The following is a 23,004-nucleotide window of genomic DNA, read 5'->3' on the forward strand; positions in this document are numbered from 1 at the left end:
CTCAGAATGCTGGGATAGTCAGAGAGAGCACACAGCTCAGAATGCTGGGATAGAGAGAGCACACAGCTCAGAATGCTGGGATAGTCAGAGAGAGAGCACACAGCTCAGAATGCTGGGATAGTCAGAGAGAGAGCACACAGCTCAGAATGCTGGGATAGTCAGAGAGATCACACAGCTCAGAATGCTGGGATAGTCAGAGAGAGCACACAGCTCAGAATGCTGGGATAGTCAGAGAGAGCACACAGCTCAGAATGCTGGGATAGTCAGAGAGCACACAGCTCAGAATGCTGGAATAGAGAGCACACAGCTCAGAATGCTGGGATAGTCAGAGAGAGCACACAGCTCAGAATGCTGGGATAGAGAGAGCACACAGCTCAGAATGCTGGGATAGTCAGAGAGAGCACACAGCTCAGAATGCTGGGATAGAGAGAGCACACAGCTCAGAATGCTGGGATAGTCAGAGAGAGAGCACACAGCTCAGAATGCTGGGATAGAGAGAGCACACAGCTCAGAATGCTGGGATAGTCAGAGAGAGCACACAGCTCAGAATGCTGGATAGAGAGAGAGCACACAGCTCAGAATGCTGGGATAGTCAGAGAGAGCACACAGCTCAGAATGCTGGGATAGTCAGAGAGAGCACACAGCTCAGAATGCTGGGATAGTCAGAGAGAGCACACAGCTCAGAATGCTGGGATAGTCAGAGAGCACACAGCTCAGAATGCTGGGATAGAGAGAGCACACAGCTCAGACTGCTGGGATAGTCAGAGAGAGAGCACACAGCTCAGAATGCTGGGATAGTCAGAGAGAGAGCACACAGCTCAGAATGTATTGAGTCCCTCATACCTGCCCCCCTCCCCCCTTCCCGCAGGCCGCAGTTATTTTGTCTCCCCTGGATTCACTCTTTTTCTGTATGTTATCTGCGCTGACACATTGCGGCAGAACCTCAGACGTGTAGCGGTTTATTCACCAGGAGGAGTGCCAGGCACAGCATTCAGTTATATATGTATGAAGCAGTTGCAGGGGCCCCTGTGGCCCCTAGCACTTCCAGACTCCCCATGACTTGCTTTCTCTTCTTTCTTCCAGGTCGACCAAGACTCACCCGGGGCCAGTCGTACATTTAAGTGACACCCCTCGAGATGAGGGCAAGGTAAGGCCCCCGCAGTATGGGGTGTGCAGTGTGGGGGGGATCACTGGCCATCACTGCATTCCCCTCCACTCATCACTGCACCCCACACCCCACTCATCACTGCACCCCACTCATTACTGCACCCCACTCATCACTGCACCCCACTCATCACTGCACCCCACACATCACTCATCACTGCACCCCACACATCACTCATCACTGCACCCCACTCATCACTCATCACTGCACCCCACTCATCACTGCACCCCACTCATAACTGCACCCCACTCATCACTGCACCCCACACCCCACTCATCACTGCATCCCACTCATCACTGCACCCCACTCATCACTGCACCCCACACATCACTCATCACTGCACCCCACTCATCACTCATCACTGCACCCCACTCATCACTGCACCCCACTCATAACTGCACCCCACTCATCACTGCACCCCACACCCCACTCATCACTGCATCCCACTCATCACTGCACCCCACTCATCACTGCACCCCACCCCCCCTCATCACTGCACCCCACTCATCACTGCACCCCACAACCCACTCATCACTGCACTCTACACCCCACTCATCACTGCACTCTACACCCCACTCATCACTGCACCCCACTCATCACTGCACCCTACACCCCACTCATCATTGCACCCCACTCATCACTGCACCCTACACCCCATTCATCACTGCACCCTACACCCCACTCATCACTGCACTCTACACCCCACTCATCACTGCACCCCACTCATCACTGCACCCTACACCCCACTCATCACTACACCCCATTCATCACTGCACCCTACACCCCACTCATCACTGCACTCTACACCCCACTCATCACTGCACCCCACTCATCACTGCACCCTACACACCACTCATCACTGCACCCCACTCATCACTGCACCCTACACCCCATTCATCACTGCACCCTACACCCCACTCATCACTGCACCCTACACCTTACTCATCACTGCACCCCACTCATCACTGCACCCTACACATCTCTGAACCCTACACATCACTCATCACTGCACCCCATACATCACTGCACCCCACACATCACTCATCACTGCACCCCATACATCACTGCACCCCACACATCACTCATCACTGCACCCCATACATCACTGCACCCCACACATCACTCATCACTGCACCCCACTCATCACTGCACCCTACACATCTCTGAACCCTACACATCACTCATCACTGCACCCCATACATCACTGCACCCCACACATCACTCATCACTGCACCCCACACATCACTCATCACTGCACCCCACACATCAGTCATCACTGCACCCCACACATCAGTCATCACTGCACCCCACACATCACTGCACCCCACACATCACTCATCACTGCACCCCACTCATCACTGCACCCCACTCATCACTGCACCCCACTCATCACTGCACCCCACTCATCACTGCACCCCACACATCACTCATCACTGCACCCCACACATCACTGCACCCCACACATCACTCATCACTGCACCCTGCACATCACTGCACCCCACTCATCACTGCACCCCACACCCCACTCATCACTGCACCCTGCACATCACTGCACCCCACTCATCACTGCACCCCACACATCACTGCACCCTGCACATCACTGCACCCCACTCATCACTGCACCCTACCCCCCTCATCACTGCACCCCACACCCCACTCATCACTGCACCCCACACATCACTGCACCCTGCACATCACTGCACCCCACACATCACTCATCACTGCACCCTGCACATCACTGCACCCCACTCATCACTGCACCCTACCCCCCTCATCACTGCACCCCACACCCCACTCATCACTGCACCCCACACATCACTGCACCCCACACATCACTCATCACTGCAACCCACACCCCACACATCACTGCACCCCACACATCACTGCACCCCACACATCACTGCACCCCACACATCACTGCACCCCACACATCACTGCACCCCACACCCCACTCATCACTGCACCCCACACATCACTGCACCCCACTCATCACTGCACCCCACTCATCACTGCACCCCACACATCACTGCACCCCACACATCACTGCACCCTTCCCCCCTCATCACTGCACCCCACACATCACTGCACCCCACACATCACTGCACCCCACACATCACTCATCACTGCACCCCACACATCACTGCACCCCACACATCACTCATCACTGCACCCCACACATCACTGCACCCCACACATCACTCATCACTGCACCCCACACATCACTGCACCCCACACATCACTGCACCCCACACATCACTGCACCCCACACCCCACACATCACTCATCACTGCACCCCACACATCACTCATCACTGCACCCCACACATCACTGCACCCCACTCATCACTGCACCCCACACATCACTCATCACTGCACCCCACACATCACTGCACCCCACACATCACTCATCACTGCACCTCACAGTAAGGGCCAGTTCACAATGAAGAAAAATGAGGGAATTGGGCAGCGGAGCTCCATGGTGGAATCCCGCTGTGCTCCGTGTCCTGCAGAGTGTGACTGGGAGGATGCACGCGCCTCTGCTCCCACCGCTCTCCACTCAAAGAAATGACATATCGTCATCCTGCAGTTTTTACTCGTTGTGAACTGTCCCTAATGATCAATCCCCATCACCCTGTTCCCTAGAAGCTTTCTGATTGTGCCGCCCTGAGCGCTCTCCTCCTTACCGCCATCTCTATTCCAGTTACTCATCGGATATGAAAGTGGCACAATCGTCCTGTGGGACCTGAGATCCAAACGGGCCGACGTCCGCTTCTATTATGATGAGGTGAGTGGTCGGCCCCACGACTGTAGACAGTAGGGGGCGGTGTATGTGAGTCCTGGCTGTAGACAGTAGGGGGCGGTGTATGTGAGTCCTGGCTGTAGACAGTAGGGGGCGGTGTATGTGAGTCCTGGCTGTAGACAGTAGGGGGCGGTGTATGTGAGTCCTGGCTGTAGACAGTAGGGGGCGGTGTATGTGAGTCCTGGCTGTAGACAGTAGGGGGCGGTGTATGTGAGTCCTGGCTGTAGACAGTAGGGGGCGGTGTGAGTCCTGGCTGTATATATTAGGGGGCGGTGTATGTGAGTCCTGGCTGTATATATTAGGGGGCGGTGTATGTGAGTCCTGGCTGTAGACACTAGGGGGCGGTGTATGTGAGTCCTGGCTGTATATATTAGGGGGCGGTGTATGTGAGTCCTGGCTGTAGACACTAGGGGGCAGTGTACGTGAGTCCTGGCTGTAGACAGTAGGTGGCGGTGTATGTGAGTCCTGGCTGTAGACAGTAGGGGGCAGTGTACGTGAGTCCTGGCTGTATATATTAGGGGGCGGTGTACGTGAGTCCTGGCTGTAGACACTAGGGGGCGGTGTATGTGAGTCCTGGCTGTAGACAGTAGGGGGCGGTGTGAGTCCTGGCTGTAGACACTAGGGGGCGGTGTATGCGAGTCCTGGCTGTAGACACTAGGGGGCGGTGTATGTGAGTCCTGGCTGTAGACACTAGGGGGCGGTGTATGTGAGTCCTGGCTGTAGACACTAGGGGGCGGTGTATGTGAGTCCTGGCTGTAGACAGTAGGGGGCGGTGTATGTGAGTCCTGGCTGTAGACACTAGGGGGCGGTGTATGTGAGTCCTGGCTGTAGACACTAGGGGGCGGTGTATGTGAGTCCTGGCTGTAGACACTAGGGGGCGGTGTATGTGAGTCCTGGCTGTAGACACTAGGGGGCGGTGTATGTGAGTCCTGGCTGTAGACAGTAGGGGGCGGTGTATGTGAGTCCTGGCTGTAGACACTAGGGGGCGGTGTATGTGAGTCCTGGCTGTAGACACTAGGGGGCGGTGTATGTGAGTCCTGGCTGTAGACACTAGGGAGCGGTGTATGTGAGTCCTGGCTGTATATATTAGGGGGCGGTGTATGTGAGTCCTGGCTGTAGACAGTAGGGGGCGGTGTATGTGAGTCCTGGCTGTAGACAGTAGGGGGCGGTGTGAGTCCTGGCTGTAGACACTAGGGTGTACTCTGTAGATATGTATGCGGTGGTGGCGGGTACAGCGGGCACATACGCCTGTCATGGTGTCTTCCTAGGCCATCCACTCTATTGGCTGGCACCACGAGGGGCGGCAGTTCATGTGCAGCCATTCTGATGGCAGTCTCACTGTGTGGAACCTGAGGAACCCCGCCAAACCCTTCCAGGTCACCATTCCCCATGGTAAGAGATCGACCATCATCTGCATCCTGCACAACTACAACTCCCAGCATGCCCTGACACCTGTCTGCTGTCTCATAGGGAAAAGTCCGAGAGATGGAAAGAAACATGAATCCTGTAAGCCCATCCTGAAGGTGGAATATAGGACGTGTAAGAACAGGTATATACCCAGCCAGGAGCAGGGGTGTGTGTATATATATATATTCAGTGCTAGTCAAAAGTATTGGCCCCCCTGCAATTCTGTCAGATAATACACAATCTCTTCCAGAAAATGATTGCAATCACAGATACTTTGGTAATAATATCTCTTTATTTAATTTGTCTTCAATGGAAAATCACAAAAAGAATTCCACAACAAGCACATAAAAAAGGAGGTGGACAAAAGTTCACACAGAGCAAAAGGGGCGGATTACGTGAGGAAATATTTCCGCCTGAAATCAACGGACGCTGAATTCCGAGCAGAATATAAGCAGAATGTAAGCAGAATCCCTGCGTATTCCACTAGGAAAGTGTTCAGCTCGTAATCAGCTCTTGACAAATTCAGCGCAGAATACTCGAGGAATCCGCATGCATTCAGCGCTGAAATTCAGCGAGTATTTGGCGAGTAAACTAGACTATACCAGAATATATACTAGAATCCTCCCCCCCCCTTTTTTCTCCATTTCCGTGCTGATTCAGCGCATAATTTCCGCTTGTATTACGCTTGTATTCCGCGCTGAAACAGAAAATCAGAGCCCCATTGATTTGTATAGGCTTCCGCTAGCGGCAGAATGACCATGTTTATTCTTCTGGTGGAAAGCGGATTAGTTCAGTGCGGAAACTCCACCGTGTGAACTGCAGAGCAGAATTTCCATTCAACACAATGGAAATTAGCTCTGCACCTATTTTAACGGCTGAAATTTCAGCGCAGAAATTCAGCTGCTTTTGCTCTGTGTGAACGAGCCCTTATGGTGCGTTTACAAAGCCAGGAATGGATTTAAAAAGAGGAGAAATCTCAGTCTTTCTTTTATGACCCGTTCCCTGTTTATAGTCTGTTCCTGGCTTTGGCATCAAAAATCTGTCAGATAAATCTGTCTGTGTAAATGCACCATTAGAGAAACCCTGTGCTGCTTCTGTAATGTGTGTAATTCCCAGCAGCTGTTACCTCCCTGCGGCACAGGTGGCGGCAATAACTAATCACATTCGCTGCCAGTGTCCTCCACCTCTGTCCTGTGTGACCACATGGACCATGGAGAAAAGAGAGAAGACCAAAGAACTGGCTGAGGACGTGTGAGGAAGCAGGAGCAATCTCCAGGCTACAAGTCCATCTCCAAAGAGCGGAATGTTCCTGTGTCTACCGAGCGCAGTCTCATCAATGAAAGATTGTGCGGATGGCGGCTAAAGACCCTCGACTAACATCCAAACAAGTCCTAGCTGCCCTGCAGTCCGAGGGTCCAACAGTGTCACCTGTACTATCCGTCACCCTCTGAATGAGAAGGGACTCTATGGTAGGAGACCCAGGAAGACCTCCCCACTTCTTACCCAGAGACAGAAAAAAGCCATGATGGAGTTTGCCAAAACTTACCTGAGAAAGCCAAAACTTTTTGGAAGAATGTTCTCTGGTCAGATGAGACAAAAGTAGAGCATTCTGGGAAAAGGCATCAACATAGAGTTTACAGGAAGAAAAGAGGCCTTCAAAGAAAAGAGCCCGGTCCCTACTGTCAGACATGGCGGAGGTTCCCTGATGGTTTGGGGTTGCTTTGCTGCCTCTGGCACTGGACTGCATGACCATGTGCGTGGCATTATGAAGCCTGAAGACTACCAACACATTGTGCAGCATAATGTAGGGCCCAGTGTGAGAAAGCTGGGTCTCCCTCAGAGGTCAGGGGTCTCCCTCAGAGGTCAGGGGTCTCCCTCAGAGGTCAGGGGTCTCCCTCAGAGGTCAGGGGTCTCCCTCAGAGGTCAGGGGTCTCCTTCAGAGGTCAGGGGTCTCCCTCAGAGGTCAGGGGTCTCCCTCAGAGGTCAGGGGTCTCCCTCAGAGGTCAGGGGTCTTCCAGCAGGGCAATGACCCAAAACACACTTCAAAAAGCCCTAGAAAATGGTGGTGAGAGAAAGCACTAGAGACTTCTAAAGTGACAGCAATGAGTCCAGACCTGAATCCCATAGAACACCTGTAGAGAGATCTCACAATGGCCGCTTGGAGAAGGCGCCCTTCAAATCTCAGGGACCGCGAGCAATTTGCCAAAGAAGAACAGTGTAAGATGCAGAGCATTGTAAGAAACTCATTGCTGGTTACCGGAAGCCGCTGTTCCCAGTTATTTTGTCTAAAGGTTGTGCTACCAAGTGTTAGTCTGAGGGCGCCAATACTTCTGTCCGGCCCATTTTTCAATTATTTGACTTTTTCTTATTTTCTTTTGTGTTTTTTCATTGCAAGCAACATAAATGAAGATATTATTACCAAAGCATCTGTGATTGCAATCATTTTCTGGGAGAAATTCAGTATTACCTGACAGAATTGCAGAGGTGCCAATACTTTTAGCCAGCACTGTATATATATAGATCTGCAGACAATTGGTTCCACTCCCCAAATATACTGATTATCATTCTGAATAACATGTATAACAGATGAAACAATGAGAAGCAGCAGAATCTGTGATATTATAAGTTACTGCACAGTATAGCAATCAGCGTGTGGTGTATAATGTATAGTAACTGTATAACCCTGATAACACAGCAGCTGGATATGTAATATATAAGTTACTGTACAGTATAGCAGCATGTGGTATATAATGTATAGTAACTGTATAACCCTGATAACACTGCAGCAGCTGGATATGTGATATATAAGTTACTGTACAGTATAGCAGCGTGTGGTGTATAATGTATAGTAACTGTATAACCCTGATAACACAGCAGCAGCTGGATATGTGATATATAAGTTACTGTACAGTATAGCAGCATGTGGTGTATAATGTATAGTAACTGTATAACCCTGATAACACAGCAGCTGGATATGTGATATATAAGTTACTGTACAGTATAGCAGCATGTGGTATATAATGTATAGTAACTGTATAACCCTGATAACACTGCAGCAGCTGGATATGTGATATAGAAGTTACTGTACAGTATAGCAGCATGTGGTATATAATGTATAGTAACTGTATAACCCTGATAACACTGCAGCAGCTGGATATGTGATATATAAGTTACTGTACAGTATAGCAGCATGTGGTGTATAATGTATAGTAACTGTATAACCCTGATAACACAGCAGCTGGATATGTGATATATAAGTTACTGTACAGTATAGCAGCATGTGGTGTATAACCCTGATAACACAGCAGCTGGATATGTGATATATAAGTTACTGTACAGTATAGCAGCATGTGGTATATAATGTATAGTAACTGTATAACCCTGATAACACAGCAGCAGCTGGATATGCGATATATAAGTTAGTGTACAGTATAGCAGCATGTGGTATATAATGTATAGTAACTGTATAACCCTGATAACACAGCAGCTGGATATGTGATATATAAGTTACTGTACAGTATAGCAGCATGTGGTGTATAATGTATAGTAACTGTATAACCCTGATAACACAGCAGCTGGATATGTGATATTATAAGTTATTGTACAGTATAGCAATCAGCATGTAGTATATAATGTATAGTAACTGTATAACCCTGATAACACAGCAGCTGGATATGTGATATATAAGTTACTGTACAGTATAGCAGCATGTGGTATATAATGTATAGTAACTGTATAACCCTGATAACACAGCAGCAGCTGGATATGTGATATATAAGTTACTGTACAGTATAGCAGCATGTGGTGTATAATGTATAGTAACTGTATAACCCTGATAACACAGCAGCTGGATATGTGATATATAAGTTACTGTACAGTATAGCAGCATGTGGTGTATAATGTATAGTAACTGTATAACCCTGATAACACAGCAGCTGGATATGTGATATATAAGTTACTGTACAGTATAGCAATCAGCATGTGGTGTATAATGTATAGTAACTGTATAACCCTGATAACACAGCAGCTGGATATGTGATATATAAGTTACTGTACAGTATAGCAGCATGTGGTGTATAATGTATAGTAACTGTATAACCCTGATAACACAGCAGCTGGATATGTGATATATAAGTTACTGTACAGTATAGCAGCATGTGGTGTATAATGTATAGTAACTGTATAACCCTGATAACACTGCAGCAGCTGGATATGTGATATATAAGTTACTGTACAGTATAGCAGCATGTGGTGTATAATGTATAGTAACTGTATAACCCTGATAACACTGCAGCAGCTGGATATGTGATATATAAGTTACTGTACAGTATAGCAGCATGTGGTGTATAATGTATAGTAACTGTATAACCCTGATAACACAGCAGCTGGATATGTGATATATAAGTTACTGTACAGTATAGCAGCATGTGGTATATAATGTATAGTAACTGTATAACCTTGATAACACAGCAGCAGCAGCTTGTAGATACAGGATGGAGCTGCAGATACCCATAATGCAGTAGCGTAGTTCAACAGGCTAGAAGAGAGAAGCAGGGTTGCTGTCAGAGGGCTGTATGGTCACATGACAGCAAAGGGGTAGGGTCTGCTCAGCATAGAGCAATCAGGAAGAGAGAATCACAGAGCTGTGCAGGAGGACAGTGACAGAAACCTTTCATCCAAATCAGGCCAGCAGCATAAATAGGTGCAATCTAACACGTAGTCAGGATTATTTAAAAGGTTGCTAGCAGAAAATAAAACAAAACAGCAACAAAAGAACATCCTTGCCTGTCCGGCACTTACTATACATTCAGGTATCCTGACCATCAGCTGCAGAGCTGCTTCCTGCCAGCTACAAAACACTTAAAGGGGAACTCCGGATAAGAAAAACTTGTTTTCTATTAAAAGTACATTAAAAGTTATATAGATGTGTCTATACAATGTATTACCGTATCTGTGCGGTTCTGCCACACTGGTAGCTGATAAAAATCCAGGAAGTGAAAAAAAAATGGCCTCTGTGCCAATTCATATTGTCTCCTGCTCCTGCTGCTCCCCCCCCTTAGGAGACAAATCTTCCAGGCCTCTGTCTCACATTGTGTGTGTTTGCTGAGCACAGGCTGATGATGCAGACAGGGGACAGGGTGTGATATCACAGGAGGCGGGGCTGGAACTGCCAATTCACTGAGTGATTCACCATCTCTGACCAGCCAGAAGGAGGTGCAGCACTAATTTTACTGATTGTGTGGGTGGGGGACTGTGATGATCAGCTGAGGGAAAGCATTGCATTCTGGGAAATGCTAAACCAGGAAGGACAAACACAATACAGAGCAAAACCCCCCCAAACAAATGGATTTTTGGTAGTTTCAAAACTGGCATAGACAGGTAAGTAATGCTAAATGCTTCTGCAGAAGCTTCATTTTTTTAACCTCTACCTGGAGTTCCCCTTTAAAGAACCTTTCCTAGGGTCCATTTACACAGAAAGATTATCTGACAGATTATCTGCCAAAAATTTGAAGCCAAAGCCAGGAATGGATTTGAAAAGAGGAGAAATCTCAGTCTTTCCTTCATGGCCTGATATCTGTTTATAGTCTGTTTCTGGCTTTGGCTTCAAATCTTTGGCAGATAATCTGTCAGATAATCTCGCTGTGTTAACGGACCCATACACCACATACCTCCTCCCTCCTGGCTTCCCTCACTTACCCCCGCCCTCCTGGCTTCCCACACATACCCCCGCCCTCCTGGCTTCCCACACATACCCCCCCCCCCCCCCTCCCTTCTGGCTTCCCTCACTTACCCCCCCCCCTCCCTCCCTTCTGGCTTCCCTCACTTACCCCCCCCCCCCTCCCTCCCTTCTGGCTTCCCTCACTTACCCCCCCCCTCCCTCCCTTCTGGCTTCCCTCACTTACCCCCCCCCTCCCTCCCTTCTGGCTTCCCTCACTTACCCCCCCCCCTCCCTCCCTTTTGGCTTCCCTCACTTCCCTCCCTTCTGGCTTCCCTCACTTACCCCCCCCCCCTCCTGGCTTCCCTCACTTACCCCCCCCCTCCCTCCCTTCTGGCTTCCCTCACTTACCCCCCCCCCCCTCCCTCCCTTCTGGCTTCCCTCACTTACCCCCCCCCCCCCTCCCTCCCTTCTGGCTTCCCTCACTTACCCCCCCCCCCCCTCCCTCCCTTCTGGCTTCCCTCACTTACCCCCCCCCCTCCCTCCCTTCTGGCTTCCCTCACTTACCCCCCCCCCCCTCCCTCCCTTCTGGCTTCCCTCACTTACCCCCCCCCCCCCCCCTCCCTCCCTTCTGGCTTCCCTCACTTACCCCCCCCCCCTTCTGGCTTCCCTCACTTACCCCCCCCCCCCCCCTCCCTTCTGGCTTCCCTCACTTACCCCCCCCCCCCCCCCCCTCCTGGCTTCCCTCACTTACCCCCGCCTTCCTGGCTTCCCTCACTTACCCCCCCCCCCCTCCTGGCTTTCCTCACTTACCCCCGCCTTCCTGACTTCCCACACATACCCCCGCCCTACTGGCTTCCCACACTTACCCCCGCCTTCCTGGCTTCCCACACATACCCCCGCCCTCCTGGCTTCCCTCACATACCAAATGAGTTTTTTTTTAACAAAAATAAATGTGTCGCTGATGAAATATTGATCATTTAATGAGCACAGAAAGGTCGGATTTTGGCAAGACAAAGGTTTTGTCGCCCACAGAAAGTAATGTGATAATCAAACAAATAATTCACTTTAAAGCTCTGTTTCCTACCATTGGTGGATGAGGTTGTGCGGCTATTAGAGCCATATGTAATATTGTGTGCGACTTCCATCAGTTTGAATGACGGCATCCATGTGTATCGACAATGATTCATACAATTTATTGATGAAGTCATCATGAATAGCAGAGAATGCCCGCTCACATGCCTCCCAGAGGTCATCAAGATTCTTTGGTTTTGCCTTCCAAGCTTTCTCTTTCATCCTACCCAAAACCTTCTCATTGATGTTCATGTCTGGTGACCGGGCTGGCCAGTTCTGAAGCTCCATGATGTCCATGTCTGGTGACCGGGCTGGCCAGTCTTGGAGCTCCATGATGTCCATGTCTGGTGACTGGGCTGGCCAGTCCTGAAGCTCAATGATGTTTATGTCTGGTGACCGGGCTAGCCAGTCCTGAAGCTCCATGATGTCCATGTCTGGTGACCGGGCTGGCCAGTCTTGGAGCTCCTTGATGTTTATGTCTGGTGACTAGGCTGGCCAGTCTTGGAGCTCCTTGATGTCTATGTCTGGTGACCGAGCTGGCCAGTCCTGGAGATCCATGATGTTCATGTCTGGTGACCAGGCTGGCCAGTCTTGGAGCTCCTTGATGTTTATGTCTGGTGACCGGGCTGGCCAGTCTTGGAGCTCCATGATGTTCATGACTGGTGACTGGGCTGGCCAGTCCTGCAGCACGTTTATCTTCTTTGCCTTCAGGAACTTTGATGTAGAGATGGAGCACCATCCTGCTGCGTCACTTCTTTTATGATTGGGAATATAAGAGGTAGATAATACTTCTTGATATTTTAGGCTATTGATATTACCTTCCACCTTGCAGATGTTTCGCACACCTCATACTGAATGTAACCCCAGACCATGATCTTTCCACCACCAAACGTAACTGTTTTCTGGGTGTATCTTGGATCCATATGGGCTCAAGTTGGTCTACTGCAGTATTTGCAGCAGCTGTGGTGTAATTCAACTGAAGATTTATCTGAGAACTCCACCTTCTGCCACTTTTCCAGCGTCCATCCATTTAGCAGGGTGTGGGCCTTGGCCAATGCCACACGGTTTTTTACTTGCCTTTTGTTTAGTCTTCTGGGCACTGATTCTCCATGGAGGCCATTTCCAGATAGAATCCTACAAACTCTTCTAGCGGACACAGGGACTTGAGGTGACCGGGCCTGTTGGAGCTCGGCTGCAGTGGCTTTTGTTTTTCAAACCAAGAAACATTCCTCCTGAGCAGTTGTCTTGCGGGGTCTGCCAGACCTAGGCTTGTCAAAAACATCTCCAGTCTCTTCAAATCTTTTTTTCAATTCTTTGTACTTGACGCCAAGACAGCCACCTCTGGAGGGGATCCAGTCTTCAGCCTCTTCATAATCCAGGCTTTGGTCACAGGGTGGATGTTTGGCATGGTGTCAGAGGTCGCAGGGTGGATGTTTGCCATGGTGTCGCAGGGTGGATGTTTGCCATGGTGTCAGAGGTCGCTGGGTGTCAGAGGTCATGGTGCAGTTTATGTGAAGGTCGGGGGTGCTGGAGTTCTTTATATACACACCCAGTAATTATCCGATCAGTTAGGGTGATATTACACGGGCCGAGCAGGGCCCGATAATACCTGTAAACGAGCGCCGATCTGCTAGATCATCGCTCATTTACTGGGTCTATTACACGGCCCGATAATTGTTTAACAAGAGCTGCATGGACATCGTTAACGGTGCACGGGCGGCGACTAACGATATACATTACCTATCCACGTTCCAGGGCTGCTCCTGCCGTCCGCTTCTCCCCGGGTCCCGTGCTCGCTCTAGCTTCACAGCGGCCTGTCAGCTGATAGGCCGCTGTGATGCTAGAGCGCACACGGGACCCCGGGAGAAGCGGACGGCAGGAGAAGCCCTGGAACGTGAATAGGTAATGTATATTGTTAGTCGCCGCCCGTGCACCGCTAATACACGTAGCGGTGCGCGGTCGGCGCCCGACAAAAATAGGTTCTAACCTATATCAACGATCAGCCGATGATCGTTGTCATCGGCTGATTGTTGCATTTATTACACGGAGCGATAATCGGCCGAATCGGGCCAATTCGGCCGATTATCGTTCCGTGTAATAGTACCCTTAGTGAGCACAGGTGAGGCTGTAAACTCACATTGGCTGCATCATATGACAAGGTGACAAAACTTTTGTCTTGCCAAATCTGACCTTTCTGTGTTCATTAAATGATCAATATTTCAGCAGTGACAAATTTATTTTCGTTAAAAAAACCCTCTAATGGAAGGGTGTTCGCTTTCATATGAATGATTTATAAACCAATGCAGGAATTTTAGGTCATGTTATAAGCTTTGGTTTCCACATCATGGAGAAGCAACAGAACTTCTGTCAGGGACTGTATATACACACAGCAGAGGGGGTATATATATACTATACACATATATACAGGACTCCCTGTGCCCCATATACACACAGCTGAGGGGGTATATATACACTATACACATATATACAGGACTCGGTGTGCCCTATATACACACAGCTGAGGGGGTATATGTAGTGTACAGTGTGCTTTGCGGTAACATATACGGATCTGCTGCTCCGTCACTGTATACATGATGACTGTATAGAGTTCCATGACAAAACTCAACTTAATCTAACGCCACCAGAAATGAAGACAGACAACAGTGTTTCTTTGCTGGGTGATGGTCGGCCACAGCTTTTATTTAACCATTTATAACCGTTACTAACCACGGGCACTGGAGTGCCCAACAACCTTAAGGGGTAGCCTCGGGGTGCCACCGGCGGACTCCCACCGTACACGTACGACAGCTATTCCCCAGAACTGCCAAACAGGTTTTTTCCCGCCACGAAGGAGCTCTGTGCCTACACAGGGCTCCGACCACCACCCAACAGGAAGAGTGCCTGCTCAATTCCGTCCTGAAGGCCAGACAAAAATATGTCCGTCCCGATGTCCGTCAGGTGTACTCCATCGTCCGACAACAGCCCACTACCCCCCCCTTCTAGCTGGCGGTGTCGTACGACCACTCCAGACCTAGATCTAACAAACCTGGACATACGGGCGTTAAGCGTCTGCCTAGACCTCTCCACTGCCTCTGGATCTCTGGCATAGTGCCACAACAAGCGAGGGACAATCTCTGACCATACGAGTACACATTCAGAGAATAAGGAACCAATGCGCTCTATATCCGCCCGCATAAGCGTCCCCAACTCGCCTATTTTGCAATGACACAGGTCATTGCCCCCAGCATGGACTACGAGAATGACCGGGCCTGTCGCTGTAGCCGCGAAGGCCATGACCTCCGGGAGCACCTGCTGCCACCGCAATCCACGAATCCCCCTCCAAGACACTCGGATGTGCCTAAAACCAAGGCTCCGACCTCCCGGACGAACCTCCGCCCTTTGACCGGCCCGGAATATGTAGGAATGGCCCACTATAAACACCGAGGGAGGCACGATCCCATGCTGCTGCCATGTGGCCGGGGAGACCGACGCTGCGACCAAAGACATCATTTCAGGTCCACCAAGTTCCATAGACGCTCTGGGCACTCCCTGCCCGTTTCGACCGCCCCAGGCAAAAGACTCCGGAACTCCTGCCAATTAAAGCGAGACAAAGCATCAGCAACCCTGTTATCCACGCCCGGGACGTGACTGGACCTGAAATAGATGTTAAAATCAAGACAACGAAGAACCAGATGTCTCAACAGGTTAACAACAGGTGTGGAAGAAGAAGACAAATTATTAATACACATTACAACGCTCATGTTGTCGGACCAAAAGCAAATGTGACGGTTGGCAAGCTGAGGACCCCAGATCTCCACTGCAACCACTATCGGAAACAGCTCAAGGAGCGTAAGGTTACCGCAGAGACCCCGGGACCCCCAGGCCGCCGGCCACTCCGCCGCACACCACTCATTGCCAAATATGGCCCCGAAGCCAACGGAACCAGCGGCATCCGTAAAGAATGCCAACTCCTGGTTCGTCATGCGTTCACTCATCAGGCAAGTACGTCCGTTGTAGTGGGACAAAAATTGGAGCCAGATCCGGAGGTCAGCCTTGATGACGCCTGTAAGGCGTATTCTATGACCCGGGCACTTCGCCCCTCTAGTAGACATGGCCAGGCGTCTAGAAAAAATACGCCCCATGGGCATGACTCGGCAAGCGAAAACTAAGTTGCCCAACAACGACTGCACTTGCCTGAGAGTGACTTTGTTCACAGCCAAAAAACCTTGAATTAAGCTGCACATTTTTTCCAGCTTGTCGCTAGGAAGGCGGAAAACCATCTCCACCGTATCTATCTCGATACCCAGGAAGGTTAGCCGAGTGGAAGGGCCCTCAGTCTTGTCCTCAGACAAAGGTACCCCGAACTTGTCCATGAAAAACTTAAAAGTGGTTAACAAGTACCAGCAAGAATGATCCCTCTGAGGACCCACAAACAGAAAATCGTCTAAATAGTGCAAAACCGCATTTGATCCTGTCTCGTATCGCACCACCCACTCCAAGAAGGAGCTGAAAACCTCAAAGTAGCGGCACGATATGGAACAGCCCATAGGCAGGCACATGTCATAATAGAAAAAACCATCCAACTGAAAACCTAACAAATGGTGACACTCGCGGTGAACAGGGAGCAATCGGAAAGCCGCTTCCACGTCCGATTTGGCCATGAGGGCACCCGGGCCTGCCTTCCTCACCAGCATGACCGCTCTGTCAAATGAAACATAAGAGACTGAAACATCATCTTCCGGTATCCCGTCATTGACCGACGTACCTTTAGGGTGCGAAAGATGATGAATGAGTCTGAACTTACCTTCCTCTCGTTTCGGAACAACACCAAGCGGCGACACCCGCAGGTTATCGAAAGGGATCGCTTCGAAGGGGCCGGCAATGCGCCCTAACGCGACTTCCTTCGCAATCTTCTCTCTCATAACCTGAGGGTGCTCGCGCGCCGACTTGAGATTGCACGAAAACTGAGGCAAACTGGAAAACAGAAACGGAATGAAAAAACCTTCGGTGAAGCCTTGAAGAACTATCGCCGCTTCGCTCTCATTGGGGTACATTTCTAGCCAAGGGCGCATCGCGAGAACGTTCACTGGCGTCCTTGGCTTCGGCCGCAGGGGTTTTTGCGGCAGGCCTACCTGCGGGTCGGGGGCATCGTACGACCGCATGAGTACCCCCGCAGGAGGAGCACTCGTGCTTGTACTTGCATATACCGGCAAATTTGCAGTGACCCTCGTTGTAGAGCCAGCAGGCGCCCGGTCTCCGCACGGCCACTGCGCCTGAAGTTGAAGGCGCTCCCTGGGCAGTGGCCGGGCCGTGAAAGGGGGCCGTTCTGGGTGTCATCATTAACCTCAGCCAGACATCCGTGGCCCTGACCCCCCAACCGATGTCTGGCTGGAGAGCCAGACGCCTCCGGAAGTCCTCATCATACCGCCACCAGGCGGAGCCTCCATGAGACTTGTATGCATTGTATATACTATCAAAATACACAAAAAGCTCGGAGCAACGCTCCGGGTGTTTTTGACCCATAACACAACCAAGGACTGAGAACGCCTGAACCCAATTGTTCAAGGTCTTAGCCACCCGAGGCTTTCTGTCAGTAAATTTTACGTTGCTGTCCGTATAAGGACGCCTCTCCTTGTCAACAGTATGTTGATCTACGGACACCAAGGACCATATATCAACATACTGATTGCTCCAAATTTTTTCCCTTGTTTCAACATCAAGGTGCGTACCCAGCGGGCTGATTCCACAGAAGAAGGAATCCTTGTGTAAACCCGCCAGGGGAGGGGGGGCCTTAATTACTGATGACCCCGAGGGGGGCACTAGCGCTGCCGCTGGCAACCTACCCAATATAGACTGCAAAACTGACACCACATCGGATTCCTTGGAACCACCGCTACCCCAGGCCCCCGTGAAATTAAACTCACCGCTTCCTGACGCGTTTGGAACCACCTGAGGAGAACGCTGAGGTACCGACCGGAGAGTCGGATCAGGAATCGGAGCTTCCACCGGAAACGTTGCAGGCAAAGCAGGGAACCTAGGAGGGGAAGGCGCCCTGCGTCCACGGTGATCCCTCGGGGGCCGGACAGACGTTTCAGAGGCGCTGAAAACCTCCGAAGAAGACGGGGAACGCCAGCGGGAGGATCTAGAACGTCTAGAACTACCGGACACCCTGGATCGACGACTGGAGCGGCGATGGTAAGTACCAGCTGATCTGCGGCGATAGTGGCGCCGGTAATCCTGGGATGCAGACGATGATCCAGATCTACTGCGGCTGCGTCTGGGGCGACGGGAGCGGGAGCGATGGCGGGACGTGCTGGCGCGCGGCAATGCTACCCCTGCCGGGGGAACAGCGCAGGAGGGTCCTGTCCCATTATCAATGCCAGCAGGGAAGGTTTGCCCTGAGGGCTGCCCAGTACCCTGCGGTGCAGGCCCTGCACTAGATGATGGAGGGGGTGCTACCTCCACCTGGGGCATTCTGGATGCTTCCTCAATTTGTGTGGGCTGGGCTGACGGGAGGGGGGCTTCCCCCGAAGAAATACTGGCCTGGCTCCCCATTCTATACCAGGGAAGCCTGACTGGCACCGCAGCTGGGGTACTAAATAAAACGGGCCTGATGGGCTGTAGAAAAGAAGCAGCCCCTCGCTCCAAGATAGTGGCTGAGGCTATGGCAGAACCTGGGGCCTCATACGGCGCCAGGCTGTGAACTGCCGTGGGTGACAAACCTCCAGAGGTGTCCCCTTCCAGCTGTGACTCAGGGGCTTGGGAAACCGCCGGCCGGGGATCCGTTTCGGCACGCTGCTGAGACGCTGACAGAGCCGCAGGGGAAGACGCCGCCAAGACTCCTCTCCTCTGCCTGCCACGTGACCCGCCGGAAACCGGAAGCTGGGGGCTGGGACTCAGGCGCACGGGAGCACGGGATCGCCTCGCGGACCGCCGCTCCGTTCCGCTCCGCTCACAGCTAACCGGAGGGGGGCTGAACCCAGCCAGGAAGCGGCTGAGCCAGCCCTCACCCTCCGAGGCGGCACGCGCCTGAAGCGCAGCACGCAGATCCTCATCGGCCGATGCCATGGACGCAGACCGCTTCTCAAACCGCTCCAGAGAAGGCAGGTCAGTGAAAAAGCGCGGGCCAGCTAGGTGTTATATAGGGGGAGGGGAGATCTGCCCACATACCCGCTCTGATTGGCCCAAAAACCCGGGGCTATCAGGTATTGGCCTCCTAACAGCCCAGTTATCCAAAAGGGGGAGGGGGACAGAGGTGGAACATTAAGGGAGCTGTTAACCCCTTCCTGGTGGCCCATACGATCCCAGCTAGGAAGCGCATGGAGGGACCCCCTCATACAGTCAGGCCTCACCCATTCCTATACGGACGGGTGCTGTTCAATCTGGGGGTATATAGAGTATATATCGGCGGCTGCGCTGACCTCCGCTCCGTACACTCGGTGTCTTCCATCATTGATGAGGCGGCGGCGGATGCAGAGTTGTATTTGTAGTTCACTTCAAAGGAGCTAAAATGGGCCCGACTGTCCGGGATCAAACACATCGGAGCCCGAGCTCTATAACCCAGAAGCCTTTGTTGTGGGAAGCTTTTCCTGCCTGAGCTCTTCAGAGCTGCACTTCACCCGCGCCTGCCAGACACACTGTACCAAACCCGCTAAGCCATCCACTGATCGCATCATTATATCATATAATACTCCAGCTACTCATCATTCTACCATATAATACTCCAGCTACACATCATTCTGCCATATAATACTCCAGCTACACATCATTCTACCATATAATACTCCAGCTACTCATCATTCTACCATATAATACTCCAGCTACTCATCATTCTACCATATAATACTCCAGCTACTCATCATTCTACCATATAATACTCCAGCTACTCATCATTCTACCATATAATACTCCAGCTACTCATCATTCTACCATATAATACTCCAGCTACTCACCATTCTACCATATAATACTCCAGCTACTCATCATTCTACCATATAATACTCCAGCTACACCTCATTCTACCATATAATACTCCAGCTACTCATCATTCTACCATATAATACTCCAGCTACTCATCATTCTACCATATAATACTCCAGCTACTCATCATTCTACCATATAATACTCCAGCTACTCATCATTCTACCATATAATACTCCAGCTACTCATCATTCTACCATATAATACTCCAGCTACTCATCATTCTACCATATAATACTCCAGCTACACCTCATTCTACCATATAATACTCCAGCTACACATCATACTCCACCCAGTTATACTATGCATCTTGTTCCCGCCCTCCCCTGCACACGCCCCCTAGTGGAGACTCACTGCTTGTGTCTTCCCTCTTCCTCCAGCGAGCCGTTCATCATCTTCTCGGGTGGATTGTCCTATGACAGCAGGCGGCCCAGTCTCACCATCATGCATGGGAAGGCGATCACTGTGCTAGAGATGGATCACCCCATTGTGGACTTCATAACCCTCTGCGAGACGCCATATGCAAACGGTAAGGGAGACTGCTGGTCCGACCATCCCTAATATAGAGCCTGCCCTGTGTGCACGCTCACTGCTGCCAGTGATATAGAGACTGCCCTGTGTGCACGCTCACCGCTGCCAGTGATATAGAGCCTTCCCAATGTGCATGCTTACCGCTGCTAGTGATATACAGCCTGCCCTGTGTGCACGCTCACCGCTGCTAGTGATATATAGCCTGCCCTGTGTGCACGCTCACCGCTGCTAGTGATATATAGCCTGCCCTGTGTGCACGCTCACCGCTGCTAGTGATATATAGCCTGCCCTGTGTGCACGCTCACCGCTGCTAGTGATATATAGCCTGCCCTGTGTGCACGCTCACCGCTGCTAGTGATATAGAGACTGCCCTGTGTGCACACTCACCGCTGCTAGTGATATAGAGACTGCCCTGTGTGCACGCTCACCGCTGCCAGTAATATAGAGGCTGCCCTGTGTGCACACTCACCGCTGCTAGTGATATAGAGACTGCCCTGTGTGCACGCTCACCGCTGCCAGTAATATAGAGGCTGCCCTGTGTGCACACTCACCGCTGCCAGTGATATATAGCCTGTCCTGTGTGCATGCTCACCGCTGCTAGTGATATATAGCCTGCCCTGTGTGCACGCTCACCGCTGCTAGTGATATAGAGACTGCCCTGTGTGCACGCTCACCGCTGCTAGTGATATATAGCCTGCCCTGTGTGCACGCTCACCGCTGCCAGTAATATAGAGGCTGCCCTGTGTGCACGCTCACCGCTGCCAGTGATATATAGCCTTCCCAATGTGCACGCTCACCGCTGCCAGTGATATATAGCCTGTCCTGTGTGCATGCTCACCGCTGCTAGTGATATATAGCCTGCCCTGTGTGCACGCTCACCGCTGCTAGTGATATATAGCCTGCCCTGTGTGCATGCTCACCGCTGCTAGTGATATATAGCCTGTCCTGTGTGCATGCTCACCGCTGCTAGTGATATAGAGACTGCCCTGTGTGCACGCTCACCGCTGCCAGTGATATATAGCCTGTCCTGTGTGCATGCTCACCGCTGCTAGTGATATATAGCCTGCCCTGTGTGCACGCTCACCGCTGCTAGTGATATAGAGACTGCCCTGTGTGCACGCTCACCGCTGCTAGTGATATACAGCCTGCCCTGTGTGCACGCTCACCGCTGCCAGTGATATAGAGCCTGCCTTGTGTGCACGCTTACCGCTGCCAGTGATTAAGAGGCTGCCCTGTGTTCACACTCAGCGCTGCTAGTGATATATAGCCTGCCCTGTGTGCACGCTCACCGCTGCCAGTAATATAGAGGCTGCCCTGTGTGCACACTCACCGCTGCCAGTGATATATAGCCTGTCCTGTGTGCATGCTCACCGCTGCCAGTGATATAGAGCCTTCCCAATGAGCACGCTCACCGCTGCTAGTGATATATAGCCTGCCCTGTGTGCCCGCTCACCGCTGCCAGTGATTAAGAGGCTGCCCTGTGTGCACGCTTACCGCTGCCAGTGATATAGAGCCTGCCCTGTGTGCACGCTCACCGCTGCCAGTGATATAGAGCCTGCCCTGTGTGCACGCTTACCGCTGCCAGTGATATAGAGCCTGCCCTGTGTGCACGCTCACCGCTGCCAGTGATATAGAGCCTGCCCTGTGTGCACGCTCACCGCTGCCAGTGATATAGAGCCTGCCCTGTGTGCACGCTCACCGCTGCCAGTGATATAGAGCCTGCCCTGTGTGCACGCTCACCGCTGCCAGTGATATAGAGCCTTCCCTGTGTGCACGCTCACCGCTGCCAGTGATATACAGCCTGCCCTGTGTGCACGCTCACCGCTGCCAGTGATATAGAGCCTGCCCTGTGTGCACGCTTACCGCTGCCAGTGATTAAGAGGCTGCCCTGTGTGCACACTCAGCCCTGCTAGTGATATATAGCCTGCCCTGTGTGCACGCTCACCGCTGCCAGTAATATAGAGGCTGCCCTGTGTGCACACTTACCGCTGCCAGTGATATATAGCCTGTCCTGTGTGCATGCTCACCGCTGCCAGTGATATACAGCCTGCCTTGTGTGCACGCTCACTGCTGCCAGTGATATATAGCCTTCCCAATGTGCACGCTCACCGCTGCTAGTGATATATAGCCTGCCCTGTGTGCACGCTCACCGCTGCCAGTGATATAGAGGCTGCCCTGTGTGCACGCTCACCGCTGCCAGTGATATAGAGGCTGCCCTGTGTGCACGCTCTCTGCTGCCAGTGATATATAGCCTGCCCTGTGTGCACACTCACTGCTGTTAGTAATATAGGGGCTGCCCTGTGTGCACGCTCACCGCTGCCAGTGATATGGAGGCTGCCCTGTGTGCACGCTCACCGCTGCCAGTGATATAGGGCAGTGCTTCTCAATTCCA

At 51.5% G+C, this 23,004-nt stretch overlaps 1 protein-coding gene across 3 annotated transcripts in view; it reads left to right on the forward strand.

Moving 5' to 3' along the window:
* Window positions 1–23,004, forward strand: part of STXBP5L (syntaxin binding protein 5L) — a 244,647-nt gene that overhangs the window by 130,075 nt on the left and 91,568 nt on the right. For all 3 annotated transcript variants that reach the window (XM_069944600.1, XM_069944597.1, XM_069944598.1), the window contains exons 6-10: window positions 1,084–1,147; window positions 3,866–3,949; window positions 5,233–5,356; window positions 5,435–5,513; window positions 20,462–20,610. In XM_069944600.1, the coding sequence (XP_069800701.1) occupies window positions 1,084–1,147; window positions 3,866–3,949; window positions 5,233–5,356; window positions 5,435–5,513; window positions 20,462–20,610 (500 nt within the window). The remainder of the gene's footprint in view (window positions 1–1,083; window positions 1,148–3,865; window positions 3,950–5,232; window positions 5,357–5,434; window positions 5,514–20,461; window positions 20,611–23,004) is intronic.

The sequence above is a fragment of the Dendropsophus ebraccatus genome, chromosome 11 (assembly GCF_027789765.1).
Source record: "Dendropsophus ebraccatus isolate aDenEbr1 chromosome 11, aDenEbr1.pat, whole genome shotgun sequence".
Lineage (NCBI taxonomy): Eukaryota > Metazoa > Chordata > Amphibia > Anura > Hylidae > Dendropsophus > Dendropsophus ebraccatus.